Source organism: Trachypithecus francoisi, unplaced genomic scaffold (genome assembly GCF_009764315.1).
Source record: "Trachypithecus francoisi isolate TF-2019V2 unplaced genomic scaffold, Tfra_2.0 Contig01440, whole genome shotgun sequence".
Lineage (NCBI taxonomy): Eukaryota > Metazoa > Chordata > Mammalia > Primates > Cercopithecidae > Trachypithecus > Trachypithecus francoisi.
Window position 1 is genome coordinate 16,793,057 of NW_022681431.1, and position 18,279 is coordinate 16,811,335.

General features: G+C 41.6%; 1 protein-coding gene across 3 annotated transcripts in view; it reads right to left on the reverse strand.

Annotated features, from left to right (window-relative positions):
• KIF13B (kinesin family member 13B) overlaps positions 1 to 18,279 on the reverse strand; it is a 204,346-nt gene that overhangs the window by 66,129 nt on the left and 119,938 nt on the right. For all 3 annotated transcript variants that reach the window (XM_033229868.1, XM_033229860.1, XM_033229876.1), the window contains exons 19-24: positions 14,940 to 15,086; positions 13,123 to 13,272; positions 12,714 to 12,842; positions 6,443 to 6,613; positions 4,711 to 4,868; positions 2,270 to 2,402 (exon numbers count right to left, since the gene is read on the reverse strand). In XM_033229868.1, coding sequence (XP_033085759.1) covers positions 2,270 to 2,402; positions 4,711 to 4,868; positions 6,443 to 6,613; positions 12,714 to 12,842; positions 13,123 to 13,272; positions 14,940 to 15,086 — 888 coding nt within the window. The remainder of the gene's footprint in view (positions 1 to 2,269; positions 2,403 to 4,710; positions 4,869 to 6,442; positions 6,614 to 12,713; positions 12,843 to 13,122; positions 13,273 to 14,939; positions 15,087 to 18,279) is intronic.

The window sequence follows — 18,279 nt, forward strand, 5'->3', positions numbered from 1 at the left end:
TGGATCATGAGGTCAGGAGATCGAGACCCTCCTGGCTAATACGGGGAAACCCCGTCTCTACTAAAAATACAAAAAACTAGCCTGGCGCGGTGGTGGGCGCCTGTAGTCCCAGCTACTCGGAGGCTGAGACGGGAGAATGGCGGGAACCCGGGAGGCAGAGCTTGCAGTGAGCCGATATCGCGCCACTGCACTCCAGCCTGGGCGACAGAGCGAGAATCCGTCTCAAAAAAAAAAACAAAAAACAAAAAACAAAAATAAAAGTACACTTAAACTATTAGAACGTCTGTCACTGCTGATATTTGACCATTTATTTCTACAAAAACAGCACTTTTCACATGGTTAAAGTTAATCAGTTGTCCTCTGCCACCTTCCTGTTCAAGAACAATACAACCCAATTTTCAAACATACTACACTCAAATGAGCCTAGCATTCAAGGCCCTCCGAAACCAGCTGCCACAAGCTTCTACAACCTCTTCTCTTCTGTTTTCCAGCTCTTTCTCCACATGACTTTTTATCCAAATGGACCTAATTTCTGGCCTCTGTGTCTTTATTAAGTTGGTGCAAAAGTAATTGCGGTTTTTGCCATCATGTAATAAAAATCCTTTCAGAACTTGATTTTTTCAGCATCAAGGTAAAGAGGCATATCCTTCAAAAAGTCCTTTCCTGACAAACCAACATTTTTTTGAACACTTTTAGTAAAGGGTGTCAGAAGTCTGACAAATACTTAAATATCCAATTTATACTAAATCATAGAAAATTATCCAGTCTTGCCTTCCAGTAGATGATTTTCTAAGGCTTCGAAGAAGACATCTATATTTTTTTAACAGATGCCCAGAAAAAGATGTTCTTCACACCCTTAAGAATTCTATTTTATGGCCGGGCGCGGTGGCTCAGGCCTGTAATCCCAGCACTCTGGGAGGCTGATGCAGGCATATCACTAGGTCAGGAGACAGAGACCATCCTGGCGAACACGGTGAAACCCTGTCTCTACTAATACAAAAAAAAATTAGCCAGGCGTGGTGGCGAGCGCCTGTAGTCTCAGTTTCTTGGGAGGCTGAGGCAGGAGAGTGGCATGAACTTGGGGGACGGAGCTTGCAGTAGTGGACATCGTGCCACTGCACTCCAGGCTGGGCAACAAAGCGAGATTCCATCTCAAAAAAAAAAAAAAAAGAATTACATTTTTGTGTATAACACATGCTTTAATTTAAACTAATCTTTCAGTTTGCTAAAATTTATTTGCTGGGATGATAAAAACAAGTGTTTATCATCCTCCTCTTAAAATATTCAGAAACTTAAACATTTAAGCAAATGTTCTCTTTCCTTCAATTTTCTCTATTTTGCTTTGAAAGCTTTCTACACTCATTTTCTAGAGCGATTCTAGTGTTTTACTACTGTTTTAAAGTATGGAAACTCACAGAACATAGCAGTCTCCTGAACAATGCATTAAGGTACAGCACAAAAAAAAAATTCCAAATCCTGTATACAAATTATATTAAAAATTTCCCTGTTAGTTGGCAGCACAGACTCTGCAGATGCACGTGGGGTTAAGTGGCCACTCCCATATTCTTCTCTGCTCTGTGGATTCTGGCATGTGTATCTACCCAACTGCGTGTACTTAACACCTGGCATGTCAGGCCCTATGCTTTAAACACGCATCTCTCTTAATCCTATGAAGGTGTTGTTATCATCGTATCTACATAACAGGCAAAGGCGAGAGGTTATTGAACTTGCTCAGGGATAGACAGCTAAGACACTGGAGAGCCAGAATTGAGCCCAAGCATTTTAGAGTCTGAATACTGATTCTTTCTGCCATGTCACATAGCTTCTCCTTGTCTTTCTAAATGTTCTAAAGCTGTTTGATATGTTTGGCGTACATCCTACAAATCAATTCTAAGTTTTCCTTTAATCTTTTTCTTACCTAAACTAACAGAACTAGTTTTTAAAATATTATAAATAGGAATACTTGACTGAGAGCAGTGGCTCACACCTGTAATTCCAACACTTTGGAAGGCCAAGGCGGGAGGATCGCTTGAGCCTAGGAGTTCAAAACCAGCCTGGGCAACAAAGCGAGACCCTGTGTCTCTACTTTAATAAAAGAAAAAAAAATTTAATAGCAATACTTGTGACACATGAGATAGGAAAATTTTAATGTAAGAAATGGACTTGGTCAGTCTAGATTTCATTATTACCAACATGTCTGCTAAAAAGAAGCCAATATTAAGCTTTCTGGCACCAAAGAATCCAACATAAACATTCACGATCCTGTTACCTGTCGAAGCTGGAAGATTCCTCCTGTTGGGACATCCTTAGCAGAAACCACTTCTACGGGACAGTATTCACCATTCTCATTCTGTTCCAAGATTTGAACCCAGAATTCCAATTTCCTGGTCACCTCACTCCATCTAGGAAATACGTGAAGTTCTTGTAAAATCATACATTTCTATTTCATTACAGGCAGCTTAGGGTCCTACACACATAAGAATTAACAACAAAAATGACCTCCAAACAGCGTAATTCAGAATGATACGCAGTTCAATGAGTACCATGCATGTACATACTGGCAAGTACAATGGAAAGCAAAGTTAAACTCACAGTATTGGAACTAGAAATGGCTCCTTTACTTTGTTCAAAAAGATATAATGACAAATCTATTTCAGAGTCGTTACTCAAAAACTGGAAATTCTAATCGGATGTACAGAAGCAACAAGTACACAGCCATAAAAAAATACAACCAAACAAAATCGTGTCCCTTCCAGCAACTTGGATACAGCTCGAGGCTATTACCCTGAGGAAATTAATGCAGAAACAGAAAAGCAAAAACCCCATGTTCTTACTTATAAGTGGGAGATAAACACTGGGTATTCACAGACAAAAAGATGGCAACAATAGACACTGGAGACTCCCAGGGGTCGGGGAGCAGGGAATGAGCAAGGGTTGAAAAACTACCTACTGGGTACTATGCTCACTACCTGAGTGACAGGATCAATCATATCCCAAAGTTCAGCATCACTCAATATACCCAGGTAACCAACCTGCACATGTACCCCCGAATCTAAAATAGTTTGAAACTATTAAAAAAAAAAGGAAAAAAAAAAAAAACAAAACAAATACAGGGGTTGTCTTTTCATAGACAAAGGTAGTACCATATGCTTCATTGATTTGCCAAGTATTTTTCTCAGGTCAAGAAGAGAATCAAGGCCGGGCACGGTGGCTCAAGCCTGTAATCCCAGCACTTTGGGAGGCCGAGACGGGCGGATCACGAGGTCAGGAGATCGAGACCATCCTGGCTAATACGGTGAAACCCCGTCTCTACTAAAAAATACAAAAAACTAGCCGGGCGACGAGGCGGGCGCCTGTAGTCCCAGCTACTCGGGAGGCTGAGACAGGAGAATGGCGTGAACCCGGGAGGCGGAGCTTGCAGTGAGCTGAGAGCCGGCCACTGCACTCCAGCCTGGGCAGCAGAGCAAGACTCCGTCTCAAAAAAAAAAAGAAAAAAAAAAGAAGAGAATCAAGAAAAAAATGTCAAATGTCACTTTCTAATTTAGTATTTGCTAAACTATCTAAATGCAAAAAAGAAAAAGTAAATCTGGTTTTCATCTATAATTAGATGAAAGCACAAACATATGCAATTTCAGTCGTTCCCTATTAACGCTTCCTTTTAAGTCCACAAAGAAGCCTACCTCTTTCCAACACTGAGGCCACTGAGCTATAAGCTAAAGACAAAATATCAACACTAGAGTGAATCTTGATCCATCCTCTCTACAGCTGATTAATTAGAAGTAATTCATAACAGTAAGTCACTATTCTCCAAAATTCATTTCACTGTTTCTTCTTAACCAGCTACAAATTGAACTTTCTTCCATCACTCTCTGCAGTTCACTTCCCTAAGGAAGTTTAATTGTGTGATTAATACCCCGGAGACACCGCCATCCCTCCAGGGAACACTGGTCATGCTCAGGAAATAGTAACCTTTATAAATGGCAGTACTGGCCGGGCGCGGTGGCTCAAGCCTGTAATCCCAGCACTTTGGGAGGCCGAGATGGGTGGATCACGAGGTCAGGAGATCGAGACCATCCTGGCTAACACGGTGAAACCCCGTCTCTACTAAAAAAATACAAAAAATTAGCCGGGCAAGGTGGCAGGCGCCTGTAGTCCCAGCTACTCGGGAGGCTGAGGCGAGAGAATGGCGTAAACCCGGGAGGCGGAGCTTGCAGTGAGCTGAGATCCGGCCACTGCACTCCAGCCTGGGCGACAGAGCGAGACTCCGTCTCAAAAATAAATAAATAAATAAAAATAAAAGCAAAAATAAATGGCAGTACTAATTTCCAGCAATTTTTAAAAATTCTAAATGGAATCTGGCCAGGCATGGTGGCTCACACCTGTAATCCCAGCACTTTGGGAGGCTGAGGTGGGTGGATCACTTGAGGTCAGGAGTTCAAGACCAGCCTGGCCAACATGGTGAAACCCTGTGTCTACTAAAAATACAAAAATTAGCCAGGTGTGGTGTGCAGGCCTATAATCCCAGCTACTCGGGAGGCTTAAGCAAGAGAATTGCTTACTCCCAGGAGGCAGAGGCTGCAGTGAGCCAAGATCATGCCACTGCACTCCAGCCTCGGTGACAGAGTGAATGAGACTGTCTCCAAAAAAAAAAAAAAAAAAAAAATTACTTATATATATATAAATGGAATCAGATGAACATCTAATATTCACCTGTCCCGAAGACTACGTGTCTTTGCTTGGATGATTCCCAAATCCCACAGGGCAGGGTTTTTCCGGGGATCATTTATCTTATGTCCATATACTTCAATTGCCAATGCTCCTTCGGAAAGATGCTCGATAAAGTCTTCAGTGATGTTAACAGAAAACTCCTGAAACACAATAGCTAATTACAGAAGAGCAAACTCTTTCTGGTAATCTTATGTTTATACCACACATTATATACTTAATTATATCAGGGAAAAAAATAGAAAACGGAATGTTTTAGTTATACAGAACTATCATCTAAAACCCATAATGAATGCTCAGATGGCAAAAGGCTGACTTTAAACATAACTGTAAGTCTGAATTTTTAAAAACTTTTCAGATCAAAAGTCTAGTATGTAAGACCAGCATTGTATTCTATTTTGTTAGCAATATTTTGGGAGCTATTTTTAAAAGCATAATTGTATAAAGCGTTACAACACTGATCTACAACGTGTTGATATAAAAGTTATATGCAATAAGGTAGTGTGTTGCAAAAACATTTCTTCCCACTTTTTAGAAAGTTAACTATCTCTATTAGGAAAGAAAGGAAACAAAAATCATTAGCACCAAAAAAAGACCTAATTTCTAAAAATTCTCCCAGCCTGTCCATCTTTATAAGATAACACATGGCAATTAAGATTTAGCTCTAAAACAGTTTATTAAAGAAATCACAGAATCTCCTATCTCTGTTATTGTCTCCATCTCTCTATCTATCTTTAATGCACTGAAGTATTTTGGTTTCAAACGGATTAGAAAGAGGATTCTCTCTTGAAAGAGATGAAATGGATCAAGTGTGGTGCAGGAGCAAGAAAGACTGGGGGACCCAACAGTCCACATTCTGCTGGTCACCAGCCACGGACAAACCAGTGAAAAACTACTTTGGGCAAAATGACCTCTCTGATTTGTTTGTGTTTTCAGCTGGGAAGGAAAGAAAAAAAAAAAAAAAACCAAAAAAAAACCACACACACACACACACACACACTATTGGCCGAGTGTGGTGGCTCATGCCTGTAATCCCAGCACTTTTGGAAGCTGAGGTGGGCAGATCACTTGAGGTCGGGAGTTCGAAACCAGTTTGGCCAACATGGTGAAACCCTGTCTCTACTAAAAATACAAAAAAATTAGCCAGGCGTGGTGGTGGGCGCCTGTAATCCCAGCCACTTGGGAGACTGAGGCAGGAGAATCGCTTGAACCTGGGAGGCAGGGGTTGGAGTGAGCCAAGATCGTGCCACTGCACTCCAGCCTGGGTGACAGAAAACAAAACAAACAAACACAAAAAAATGCACTATCAACAAAGACAACTGCAGTGAGGATCCAAATGAAGGAATAACAGAGAGCTTCACAAAGCATTCAGTGCCCAATAAAGTTAGTTCTTCTCTGTTACCTATGTTCACTTTCTCTAAAATATGTTTCTTAACTGTTTTAGATAATTTCTCCAATAATGCAATATAGGACATAGATTTTCCTTGGAGAAGAATATGCATATATACATACATATGTATTTGTTTCTCATGCAAAAGCTACCTTTGGGTTGTGGAGGAGTATAGATGCATTGACGCTTTTTACTCAATCCCCACACTCTACAGAAACTTCTACAACACATATACTGGCACAATTATTCAAAGAAACAAGGTTCATTTTCTGTTTTGTTTTTACATGAGTAATCTAAATGCTGACCTACTCTGGAAAACAAACTCACATTGCAATGATCAAAGACAACCATGCAGTGCGGCTCCTTGCTGATGGAAGATGAGGAGGTGTCCACTTCAGGAGCGACAATCACCGGCTCCTGTTGATCCCAGAAGCTGTATTTGCAGAACACAAAGTGGGACAGATGCTGTGGCAACCCAGTAGCTTGGAGGATTTTAACCTGAAGGAAAAAGAAGGCTGTGTGTTTTGAAACCCAAGGGTTCCAACAAGCACTCGGAGTCAGAGTTGCAGGTTCCAGTCCCAGCTCTGTCACTAATTTAGGTGCTTATGTTTATGTTGGCCAAATCCCAACCACCCTGAGACTGGACTTCTGCATCTGGGAAATAGCGGTAGCAACTGTTATATTTAGTGAGAGGGTGGACGCAGGGTTACAAGGACCTTGACTACAGAGGTGGACGTTGTAAAGTCTAAGAACATTTAAATGTTAGTTTCTCAGAATATAAGAATCATCATCATCAATTCAGATGAAGAAAGATCTCAAACATCAGCACTCTTCAATGATATGAACTTGGCCAACCACAGATATGCCATAGAACAGAACAAGACTGTCAGGCACAGCGAATGAAGAACAAAATCAATGTATGTGCCAAGAAACAACAAATATTAAGGAAAGAGCAAAACATGGATTTGATATTTTGAAGTATAAAAAGGAACAAGGTTCTCAACTGAAGATTTTACACGATACTACAACATTGTTTGGGAGAACTTAAAAGCACCAGAAATGTATAATTTAAAGATGTGGGGGGAGAAGGAAGGGAAGTGAAGACAGTGAATGTTGACCATTTTCTGCACCGTTTACGGAAAGCCTTCCCTATGCAGATTTGCGGGGAAGGCATATCAAAGGAAGCCTGCTCTGGACCAGGAGGGCAGGGTGTGGTTGTAACAAAGCGCAACTAGAGATACAGGTCTAATCAGATCCAAAGGCCCCAGAAGAAACGCCTGTAACAGGTTCTAAGCAGCCAAATATTCTCTTCTTTTTTTTTTGAGACGGAGTCTCGCTCTGTCGCCCAGGCTGGAGTGCAGTGGCCGGATCTCAGCTCACTGCAAGCTCCGCCTCCCGGGTTTACGCCATTCTCCTGCCTCAGCCTCCCTGGTAGCTGGGACTACAGGCGCCTGCCACCTCGCTGGCTAGTTTTTTTGTATTTTTTAGTAGAGACAGGGTTTCACCGTGTTAGCCAGGATGGTCTTGATCTCCTGACCTCGTGATCCACCCATCTCGGCCTCCCAAAGTGCTGGGATTACAGGCTTGAGCCACCGTGCCCAGCCCCAAATATTTTTAATATTTCTTTTGGTGGGCAGCATTAGATTTTGTTGTTGTTGTTGTTGTTTTTGGAGACAGGGTCTTGCTGTGTTGCCCAGGCTGAAGTGAGTGGCACAATCATGGCTAACTGCAGCCTCAATTTTAAGGGTTCAAACGATCCTCCAGCCTCAGCCTCCCGAGGAGCTAGGACCACAGGTGTGCATCACCATGCCCAGCTAATTTTTTTTATTTTTAGTAGAGATGAGGTCTCACTATGTTTCCCAGATTGGTTTTGAACTCCTGAGCTCAAGTGATCCTCCTGCCTCAGCCTCCCAAAATGCTGGATTTACAGACATGAGCCACCGTGCCTGGCCTGGGTTGATTTTTTAATTTGGAGTTTTTGTGATAAACTGCGATATTCTAAAACTTCTCCAACTATAAAGAAAATGAAATCCTGAAGTCAGTTAAGCTAAATTCTGACTTTATAACTGATTAAACCAATTTTCACATGACTGAGCATTAATCATAAATCATATTTTTCACTTGGTCACTTTCTGCATGTTGTATGATTTAATCTACCTCCAGTAAATATATTTAATGAAAATAAATCTGAATATATGACATCAGAGTTCATGTAGTTCAGAAACCACAAACATAACCTTAACATTTCAGGCTATAACCCCAGCACTTTGGGAAGCCAAGGATCACTTAAGGTCAGGAATTTGAGACCAGCCTGGCCAACATGGTGAAACCCCATCTCTACCAAAAATATAAAAATTAGCCAAATGTGGTGGCACATGCCTGTAGTCCCAGCTACTCCCGGAGGCTGAGACATGAGAATCGCTTCAACCCAGGAGGCGGAGGTTGCAGTGAGCAGAGATCGCACCACTACACTCTAGTCTGGGTGACAGAGAGAGACTCTGTCTCAAAAAACAAACAAGCAAACAAACAAAAACACATTTCAGAAAGCATTGATAATGACACACAAAATTACACAAACCAGATAATTCTATTTTCTTCCATACCAGACACACTAGCAACAAACAGGAACCCCCACTACAATTCATCTTTTCTGTGATGTCAACAGGAGTTTGAAACACCTTGATAGCTGCTTCCTGACAGGCTATGAAAGACAGACTGGCTGACATTTTATTCCTCCAAACCAAACTAAGCAAACAGTACTCTGCAATTAATTTTTCCACCAAGTTTTTAAAAACCATCATTTTCTCATTAAGTGTTTTTACATATTTATATTATTTAAGGTGCGGCAATATGGCATTTGGGAAAATTACAAGATGTTGGAGTTACATAAAAGAAATAGAATAAATACCTCGGCCGGGCGCCGGTGGCTCACTCCTGTAATCCCAGCACTTTGGGAGGCCGAGGCGGGCGGATCACCTGAGGTTGGGAGTTCGAGACCAGCCTGACCAACATGGAGAAACCCCACCTCTACCAAAAATACAAAAAATTAGCCAGACGTGGTAGCGCATGCCTGTAATCCCAGCTACTCGGGAGACTGAGGCAGGAGAATCGCTTGAATCCGGGAGGCGGAGGTTGCAGTGAGCTGAGATCATGCCACTGCACTCTAGCCTGGGCAACAAGAGCAAAATTCCATCTCAAAAAAAAAAAATCTTGCCCACTTATCAGCTTGTGTGCTGGCTCAAATTACTTAAATTCTTAGTTTTCTTAGGCTTAGTTTTCTCCTAGGTGAAATGGGAATATCAGTAGCTAACTTACTCAACAGAGGTAAGACTGACCACACCAATGAAATGAAATAAGAGAGACCTGTAACTTTTTTTTTTTTTTTTTTTGAGACAGTCTTGCTCTGTCACCCATGTTGCAGTGCAGCAGCGCAATCTCAGCTCACTGCAAGCTCCGCCTCCTGGGTTCATGTCATTCTTCTGCCTCAGCCTCTCGAGTAGTTGGGACTACAGGCACCCACCACCACGACCGGCTAATTTTTTTGTATTTTTAGTAGAGACAGGGTTTCACCATGTTAGCCAGGATGGTCTCGATCTCCTGACCTCGTGAGCCGCCCACCTTGGCCTCCCAAAGTGCTGGGATTACAGGCGTGAGCCACCACACCCGGCCCTATAACAGTTATTGAGTAGAATGTTCAATACATACTTCTTTGTGACTAAATGCCATCTGAAAGCCTTTTTTTCCGTTCAAAATTAATCACAATTTTAATGCTAAAATAGACAAGAAACAAGATTTAATATGCTGAATTCTCGTCTACAGGCAACCTCTCAGGAATGCGACTGCCAAGAACGAAGACTATTAGCCATAAGAAACGAACGCAGGCTGTTTGGGTTTTGTGGGGTTTTTAAAAAAACTTTTGCACACAAAAACTAAAACCACCACAAGGTGTCAGACTACTACAGACTTCAACTTGCAGCTGTTCAAGACAGAGGAGCCCAGGAATGTCTGCAGGGATTGATGCTTGCGCCCAGGTTTTAAACATACGAACTTTACTTTATATCAGTGAAAACATGAAAATGTTAATATGTGCATATAGCCTTGTTACAAAAAAACAAATCCAGACTTCTCTGGGGGCTAATTATACTCATTACCCATGATATCTTAACTGTCTCCAGGCTGGTTTCTTTTGTTTTTCTACCAGTGTTTTATTTATTGTCATATAGCTTATTTGTCCTTGTCCTTTTTACATAAAAGGCTATTACATGCCAGTATATGGTCTCTCAAAACCACTTCCCACTGAAAGGAATCAGGTTCCTTGGAGAAATGGCTGATTCCAGGTCTGGGACAGGAAATACACAAGATGAGATCAGAATATTCATCACACCAGAAAACAAGAAAGCTATCCCAGTCAAGGGCCAAGTGAAGTAGCTCCCACTGGCCAAAGATGGGAACATTTGTGTTTAAATACAGGTAGTGAATGCAACAGATAAGACACACACCAAATATGGTTAAGTCCAAGAGTTCATGATCATGCTGTTAAGACTAAGGACAAAAAAAACCCACTGGTCACATTTTGGAACACCAATTTCTTATTTTAAAAATTAGGCTGGACATGGTGGCTCACACCTGTAATCCTAGCACTTCGAGACGCCGAGGCAGGTGGATCACTTGAGGCCAGGAGTTCAAGACTAGCCTGGCCAAGATAGCGAAATCCTGTCTCTACTAAAAATACAAAAATTAGCTGGGCATGGTGGCACAGCTACTCAGAAGGCTGAGGCGGGAGAATTGCCTGAACCTGGGAGGTGGAGGTTGCAGTAAGCTGAGATCACACCACCGTACTCCAGCCTAGGTGACAGAGCGAGACTCTGTCTTAAAAATAAACAATTTGTAAATAAAGGGAGAGATGGAGCATTTATCCTTCCTTTTCTATATATATTATCTCTGTAGAGTAAAACAGTTGATAATAGGAAGATTTTTTCTGGAGAAAAACGAAATGACAATAGAATTATAGGACCATTCTTTTGTAACTCCTAACAAAATAATGCATCTAGGTAATAATCATCAGTGGCTGATCATCCCCAAAAGACAAACAGCCAGACAAGATGTGGCTCCTGATGGAAGAACACAGGCCACCACCTACAAAGTACCTTGGCTGCCTCCCTCCCTCCCTCCCTCAGGTAACACGTGTATACCTAACTACCAATTTTCAGCAAAGCAGCTTAACATGCTAAGTAACACCCATCAGCAGAACCCAGACTATAGGAAACTACAGGTCAACAACCCAGTTTCTACAATAAATTGCAGGTTTGGTGAGAGAGGCAAAAAGAGAAAGCGAGCAAGTCAGACAGCATGAGCATACCAGGGCCTAAAGATTCAAACAGACCCAAGAGACATACCAACCAAGACAATTAAGGAAACTGACAATTTTATGATATTAAGAAATTATTAATTTTTGACAGATTACTAATTTTGACAACTATGGTTATACTGGTTTAAGGACTCATCTTTTGGAGAGACACACTGAATTATTTACAGGTAAGATACGATGCTGGGGTGCCTGGGGTGCTAAGAGAGGGGGCAGCACAGAAGTGGCTGCGTGTATGAATGAAACAAGCTTGACCATAGGTGATAATTGTGGAGTGAAGGTGAATGGGTATCAGTAACACATTTCTCACTATTTTTGTATATGTTTGATATCTTCCATTAAAAAACATGGTATTTTAACTTCATTTTAGAAGGCTCATATTACTCAGAATGTACGACTTTTTTTCCGTAATAAGGATACATTTCCCAAGTGAGAAGTATCCTTGTATGTTATTTTACTTTAATAGCAGAAGGTGATATTTGAGAGTTGTATTTACTAGTCCATCACCTTTAAAATGGGCCATTGTGGGGTCATCAACCCTATGTCTCCATCTCTGATCATCATATGACTCAAAGAAGCTGCTCTGAAATCAAGTACAATATAATAAAAATGAACCATTCAGTGAATTAAGATTCCTCCCCCTCCTAGTGAAGTAACTAAAACACCAGAAGCCCTCTCAATATATGCGAAGCCTTACAGAAAGCAGCCCGACTCCAACAGCTCCAGCTTCACGCTACCTTGTGGCTAACACGTAACTTACTCCCTTCAACATCAGCCTCAATTCTAAAATCGTTTACTGGGAAAGAGGACTGGTTCTAGGATGAGCTATGAATTAAGAGTCAGGTTTAGGCTTCCTTCGCCTCACCTCACCTCCTTCTCACTTGTACACAGCACCTACGCCCCCTGCTGACTTCCTGCCCCCTCCCGCCACCTTCTTTTTATAACTGGTTCCTGTGGGGATTCTCGGCCACCAGCAGGTTGGGCCCACTAGCAGGTGTTTGGAAATGAAGGAGGGGATTTTGCATTTTCCTGAATGGGGGAGGCTCTGCTCTACTTCCAAAATTTGAAAAGGAACATGATACTTACATCTAACGACCTGCAGTTCTCAAAATCAGCCCCACTTGAACTATTAGGTTGGTGCAAAAGTAACTGTGATTTTTGCCATTAAAAGTAATGGCAAAAACTGCAATGACTTTTATATCAATGTAATACTAGGATGAAGCTGGGACTTACCATGCACACCAGTTTGTTCTCCTGGGTCTCCTTCTCAAAGGAGACCTCTGTTGCCTCATCCCCTCCCGCGATCCTTTCCCCGACATCACCACTGATGCGCATCACCTCCACATGCAGCCGGCCTGCCACCTGCAGCAATGGGGGAAGGCAGAAACATTTCTCCAGATTTGGTTCGTGCTCCCTTAAGACCAGCTCTCTTCTCTTTTAGAGTCAAGGTGTCAGGTTAATGGTGTATGGGAATTTAGAGGCCTAGTCTCTGACAGTTACTCTGCCCTCAGAGTCCTTGGAAACACAAGGTATTAATAAGACACATTACTGACAAAAAATAGCAACAATATCCCATCACCACTCTCTTGTTTCTTAAACTGTTCTCTACAGGAAACAAGGCACAAAGAGAAAACCAACCAACCTCTCCTTTCTGGTTGATGATGGGAACAGCGTATTGTAACTTCACATCATAGAAAAGGGACTCAAGGAAGACATTGGCCACCCCAATCAGACTGTGATTTTCCTGCTCATCATAGAATGGATCAGCACGTTTGAAGTACGATCGTATGACCTGTAAAGAGATTGAGAACATACAACTTCAGAATAACCACTTACAATAAATGCATTCCACCTACTGCTTTTTGATGCACTCTAGGTCATTAAACTTAACTTTCATCGTCCTGACTCTTGTATTTCTTTAGAGCAAAACACTCTAAAGTTTTTGCTGAAGCACAGCACTCTATTACTCCCACACACAGTCTTCCTCATTTCCATTCACAATGGAGGTCATTCCCATTCACAATGGAAGTCAGTATCCTTCACCCATGACAGAGCAATCCCAGTAACAGGTCATTACTTTTAGCAGTTATTCTACTTTACATGGAAATCTTGCCACAAAATAAACAATACATGTTGACCAGGAAAAGAAGTAGAGAGTGCTAAACTACACTTCACCTTTCTTTTGGGGAAGACAGTAATTCTTATCTGCTCTGCTTGTTCCTAGCAAGTCATCAGATACACTTCTGCTAATGAAAGGTGAGCCCTCACGCCTATAATCCCAGCACTTTGGGAGGCCGAGGCAGGTGGATCACCCGAGGTCAAGAGTTTGAGACCAGCCTGCCCAACATGGTGAAACTTCGTCTCTACTAAAAATACAAAAATCAGCCAGGTGCAGTGGCGTGCACCTGTAATCCCAGCTACTCGGGAGGCTGAGACAGGAAAATCACTTGAACCCAGGAGGCAGAGGATGCAGTGAGCTGAGATTGTGCTATTACACTCCAGCCTGAGCAACAGAGCAAGACTCCGTCTCCAAAAAAAAAAAAAAAAAAAAAAAAAATGAGACAAGGAGCATGTCCTTCTCTAATCTGAAAATACATTGAGGATGAATTATGGGAAAAAAATGGTTACACTAACACAGAAATTAAAATTAAAAAAAAAAAAAGGAGAGCCCTTAGGGGAGTGGCTGTTTTGTATTTATTATCATTGCTTTATTTCTAAGTTGAAATAGGAGAGGGGTACCAAAGAGACAAACATGTTTTAAGCAAAAACGTCACCTAAGAAATATTTTTATTGATGACAATCTGGAAAAATCATTTTTACAAAACAAAAGGCAAAGGAAGTAAACAACTCTATGCGGAAACAGGCCTAACAGTAATGAAAATATATTCAGACATATGTAATATGCATTTCTATTTTAAATACATATGAGTACATAGCTGATCTAAGTAAGAAAACCTGCAAGTTGAGGACAGAGTACCAACGTATAGATCTACGGCATCTATGTTATGATCAAAACTTCTTCAAAAATGTTCCTTGTAAATATTAAGATACCACTGATGTTCAACTTACAAAACATATACTGTAGGTTTATTATCTGCAAGGTTAAACAGGTTGAGCAATGGGAGGAGAGACAAATAATGAGGCCTGGCCTCTGTCCTAAAGAGTTTCCCAGAGAGCACAGGAGACAGACACCCGCACACCAACAGAAGTCAGAATGGAAAGTGGAGAATTCTGCTAGAAATCTAAAAGACAGAAATGAGAAGAAAAGAAGATACCAGAAAGAGAGATTATTAAAATTGTTAATCTGCTAAACAACTTAGGGGATTAAAATAAACCTTACTCCAGAAATAGGATTATAATTTTGGAAAAAGAACAATTTTCCCCCGAAATGAGTAGGCTCATTCCAGCTTGGCTCCTTCCATAATTACCAATTAAGTGATTTTCTCTTAAATAACTTACTGGGTTATCTTCTTCACACTCTTTCCACTCCTGATAAAGGTCTCTCATATCCAACAGCCTATTGTCCAGTTTTTCCAAAGACCAAATCTGCTTCCCTTTTCCTTTTCTTCTCACCTGGATTGCAGGCTCACTAAGAAGAGAGCCTCGCTGCAGAGAGAGTAAGAATGACCGTGAGAAACACACAGGCAGCAGGGGAAGTCAAAGCTGAAAATTCCACCCCCATCAGTCAAATGTCATTACACCAAAACTTAAATGGCAATCACCCTTTAATCTGTGGATTACAAAGTTTCCCAAAAGTCTTACAAGCTTATAACGTAATACCTTCATACCCAAGTACAATCAAAATGTATTTATAAACTTGAGTTTAAGTATAAACTTACATTAAAAAAAATTTTGGGGGCGTTGCTAGGCCTGGTGGTTCACGCCTATAATCCCAGCACTTTGGGAGGCCAAGGCAAGTGGATAACTTGAGGTCAGGAGTTCAAGACCAGCCTGGCCAACATGGTGAAACCCCTCTCTACTAAAAATACCAAAATTAGCCAGGTGTGGTGACATGTGCCTCTAATGCCAGCTACTTGGGAGGCTGAGGCACAAGAATAGCTTGAACCCAGGAGGCAGAGGCTGCAATGAGCTGAAGTCTCGCCACTGCACTCCAGCCTAGATGAGAGTGAGGCTCTCAAAAATAAATATATACATATGTGTGTGTGTGTGTGTGTGTGTGTGTGTGTGTGTGTGTGTGTAAAGAGATAGCATCTCACTCTGTCACCCAGGCTGGAGTGCAGTGGCACATCATAGCTCACTGCAGCCTCGAACTCCTGGCCTCCAGCGATACTCCTGCCTCAGCCTCCCAAGTAGTTAGGACCACTGGTGCATGCCAATAAATCCAGCTAATTTTGTTTGTTTTGCACAGAGACAGGGTCTTGCTATATGGCCAAGGCTGGTCTGGAATTCCTGGCCTCAAGTGATCCTCCTGCCTCAGCCTCCCAAAGCAAAGGGATTATAGGCATGAGCCACCACATTTAAATTTTGACTGTAGTTGGAAATGATTTTAAGTTTAAAACCCAAAAGACCACATTTAACAGCAAGTTGAAATGAAAGTGTTTTATTCAGGCCACCATATGACCACAATGCATCAATGGGGAGAGAGGGAAAGTTTGCTGCGGTGTATGGGGAAGAAACATCCCTTTACCTCTCAGAGGGTGAATTATTTTGTTTTATTGTAATGGATGGCATCTTCATGGGGTATAAAACATGAAACACTTAAAAGAGTAAACTGAAAAGTCCCATGTGGAAACAATAAATGATACCAGTTTCCAAATATGCAGTTTGGGTTTCTTATTAAGATCCTACAGAACTAGATGGAGGCAGTGCTCATACCACACTGTTACTGTGCCAAATGCCACTGAGTTGTTCACTTCAAAATAGTAACCTTTGGCTGGGTGTGGTCCCAGCACTATGGGAAGCCAAGGCGGGCAGATCACAAGGTCAGGAGTTTGAGACCAGCCCGGCCAACATGGTGAAACCCCATCTCTACTAAAAACACAAAAATGAGCCAGGCATGGGGGTGGGTGACTGTAATCCCAGCTACTCCAGAGGCTGAGGTAGGAGAATCGCTTGAATCCAAGAGGAGGAGGTTGCAGTGAGCTGAGATCGCGCCATTGTACTCCAGCCTGGGCAACAGAGTGAGACTCCATCTCAAAAATAATAATAATAATAAAATAAAATAGTAGTGTTCTGTGATGCAAATATCACCCCCCTCCAAAAAAGAAGTACGCTCTGAAGTTTTTCCAGCTTATAAGAGCAATGTGGATTTTTTCAGAGCAGAAGAACTTGAGCAATGTGTTTTTAATGTAGAAAAAAATTTAGAACTTTTACAAACCACAAAGTTAAAAAAAAAAAAAGGGCCCTTATACATTTCCCCAAGGGATACGTATCTACTGGTTACCTAATCAATCTAGGTTTACTGGCTTAATTTTTCAATTGTTCCACTTAAAACTTTAAGGGAACTTTGAAATACTGGGAGAAACTTAAGGGAACATACTGATGTTTCATTAACATCTTGCCTACAATCATTTTCTAAGAAAAAAAATTTAAATAATAAAACAAACATTTGAGAATTCTTACGGTCAAAATGTGGTTTTGTTGTTTTTTGTTTTTTGTTTTTTTTTAATTGAGACAGTGTCTCTTTCTGTCGCGCAGGCTGGGCTGCATGGCCCAATCTCGGCTCACTGCAACCTCCACCTGGGTTCAAGCGATTCTCTGCCTCAGCCTCCCGAGCAGCTGGGATTACAGCTGCCTGCCACCATGCCTGGCTGATTTTTCTTATTTTTAGTAGAGATGGGGTTTCATCGTATTGGCCAGGCTGGTCTCTAACTCCTGACCTCAGGTGATCCGCCCACCTTGTCCTCCCAAAGTGCTGGGATTACAGGCATGAGCCACCACGCCCAGCCATCTTATAGTCAAAATTAAAGGCCCTCCTACCTTATATTTAGTCAGCCAGTGAATAAATACAAAAATCCCATCTGTGACCTTTGTAGGTAGTGGCTTTCCTGGGGGAGAATGCTGGACCTGGGACTAAATAGCAATGGGCAATACGGTGCAACTACCATAACTTAGCCCTCTTGCAAAATTGGAAATAAGAAAAAAATTCACCAGAGGAGAGAGTGTTCATAGAATGGACGGGACATTAAACAAGTTTTCAAATACCAAAAAATAGTCTGCTGCATTAAAGACTACAGACAGCCTAACTAAGGAGAGATGTCAGGTGACATGAGTTACTTCTGGGTGTTGACATGGCTACCCCAAAGCAGAGCCACATCTTTCAACAAAGCCCAAAATAGGTTACAGAGAAAAGGCCTGCAGTCATGCTTAATGGGGAAACATTTTTCAGATTTCTGCTTTTTCAACTCGTACACTATAAAATGAAAGAGGATCTTGTACTTCTCAGCCTTCAAGAAGAAACTAGGCCTTGAGCCTTCTCCTTGTGACTGGCCTTCCTCTTCGGTTTTTGGTGAGTTCTACTGTACCCAGACTTTGCCCTACAAATACTAGTAAGTTCTAATTAAGTAAAATTTTTCAAAATACTCACAGAGTATACAAAAACAATGATCTGTAATGATTACATCGTATTTACAATACCTTTCTCAAAATACTAAGAATCATATTTGCCAAATATCTAACCCTGTACAAAATGCTGACCTCAATGCTGTGACGTCATAGGGAAAGAAAGATGCAATCCTTGCTATCAAATTAGAATATCCACCTGTAATCCCAGCACTTTTGGAGACCAAGGCAGGTGGATCACTTGAGGTCAGGAGTTTGAGACCAGGCTGGCCAACAT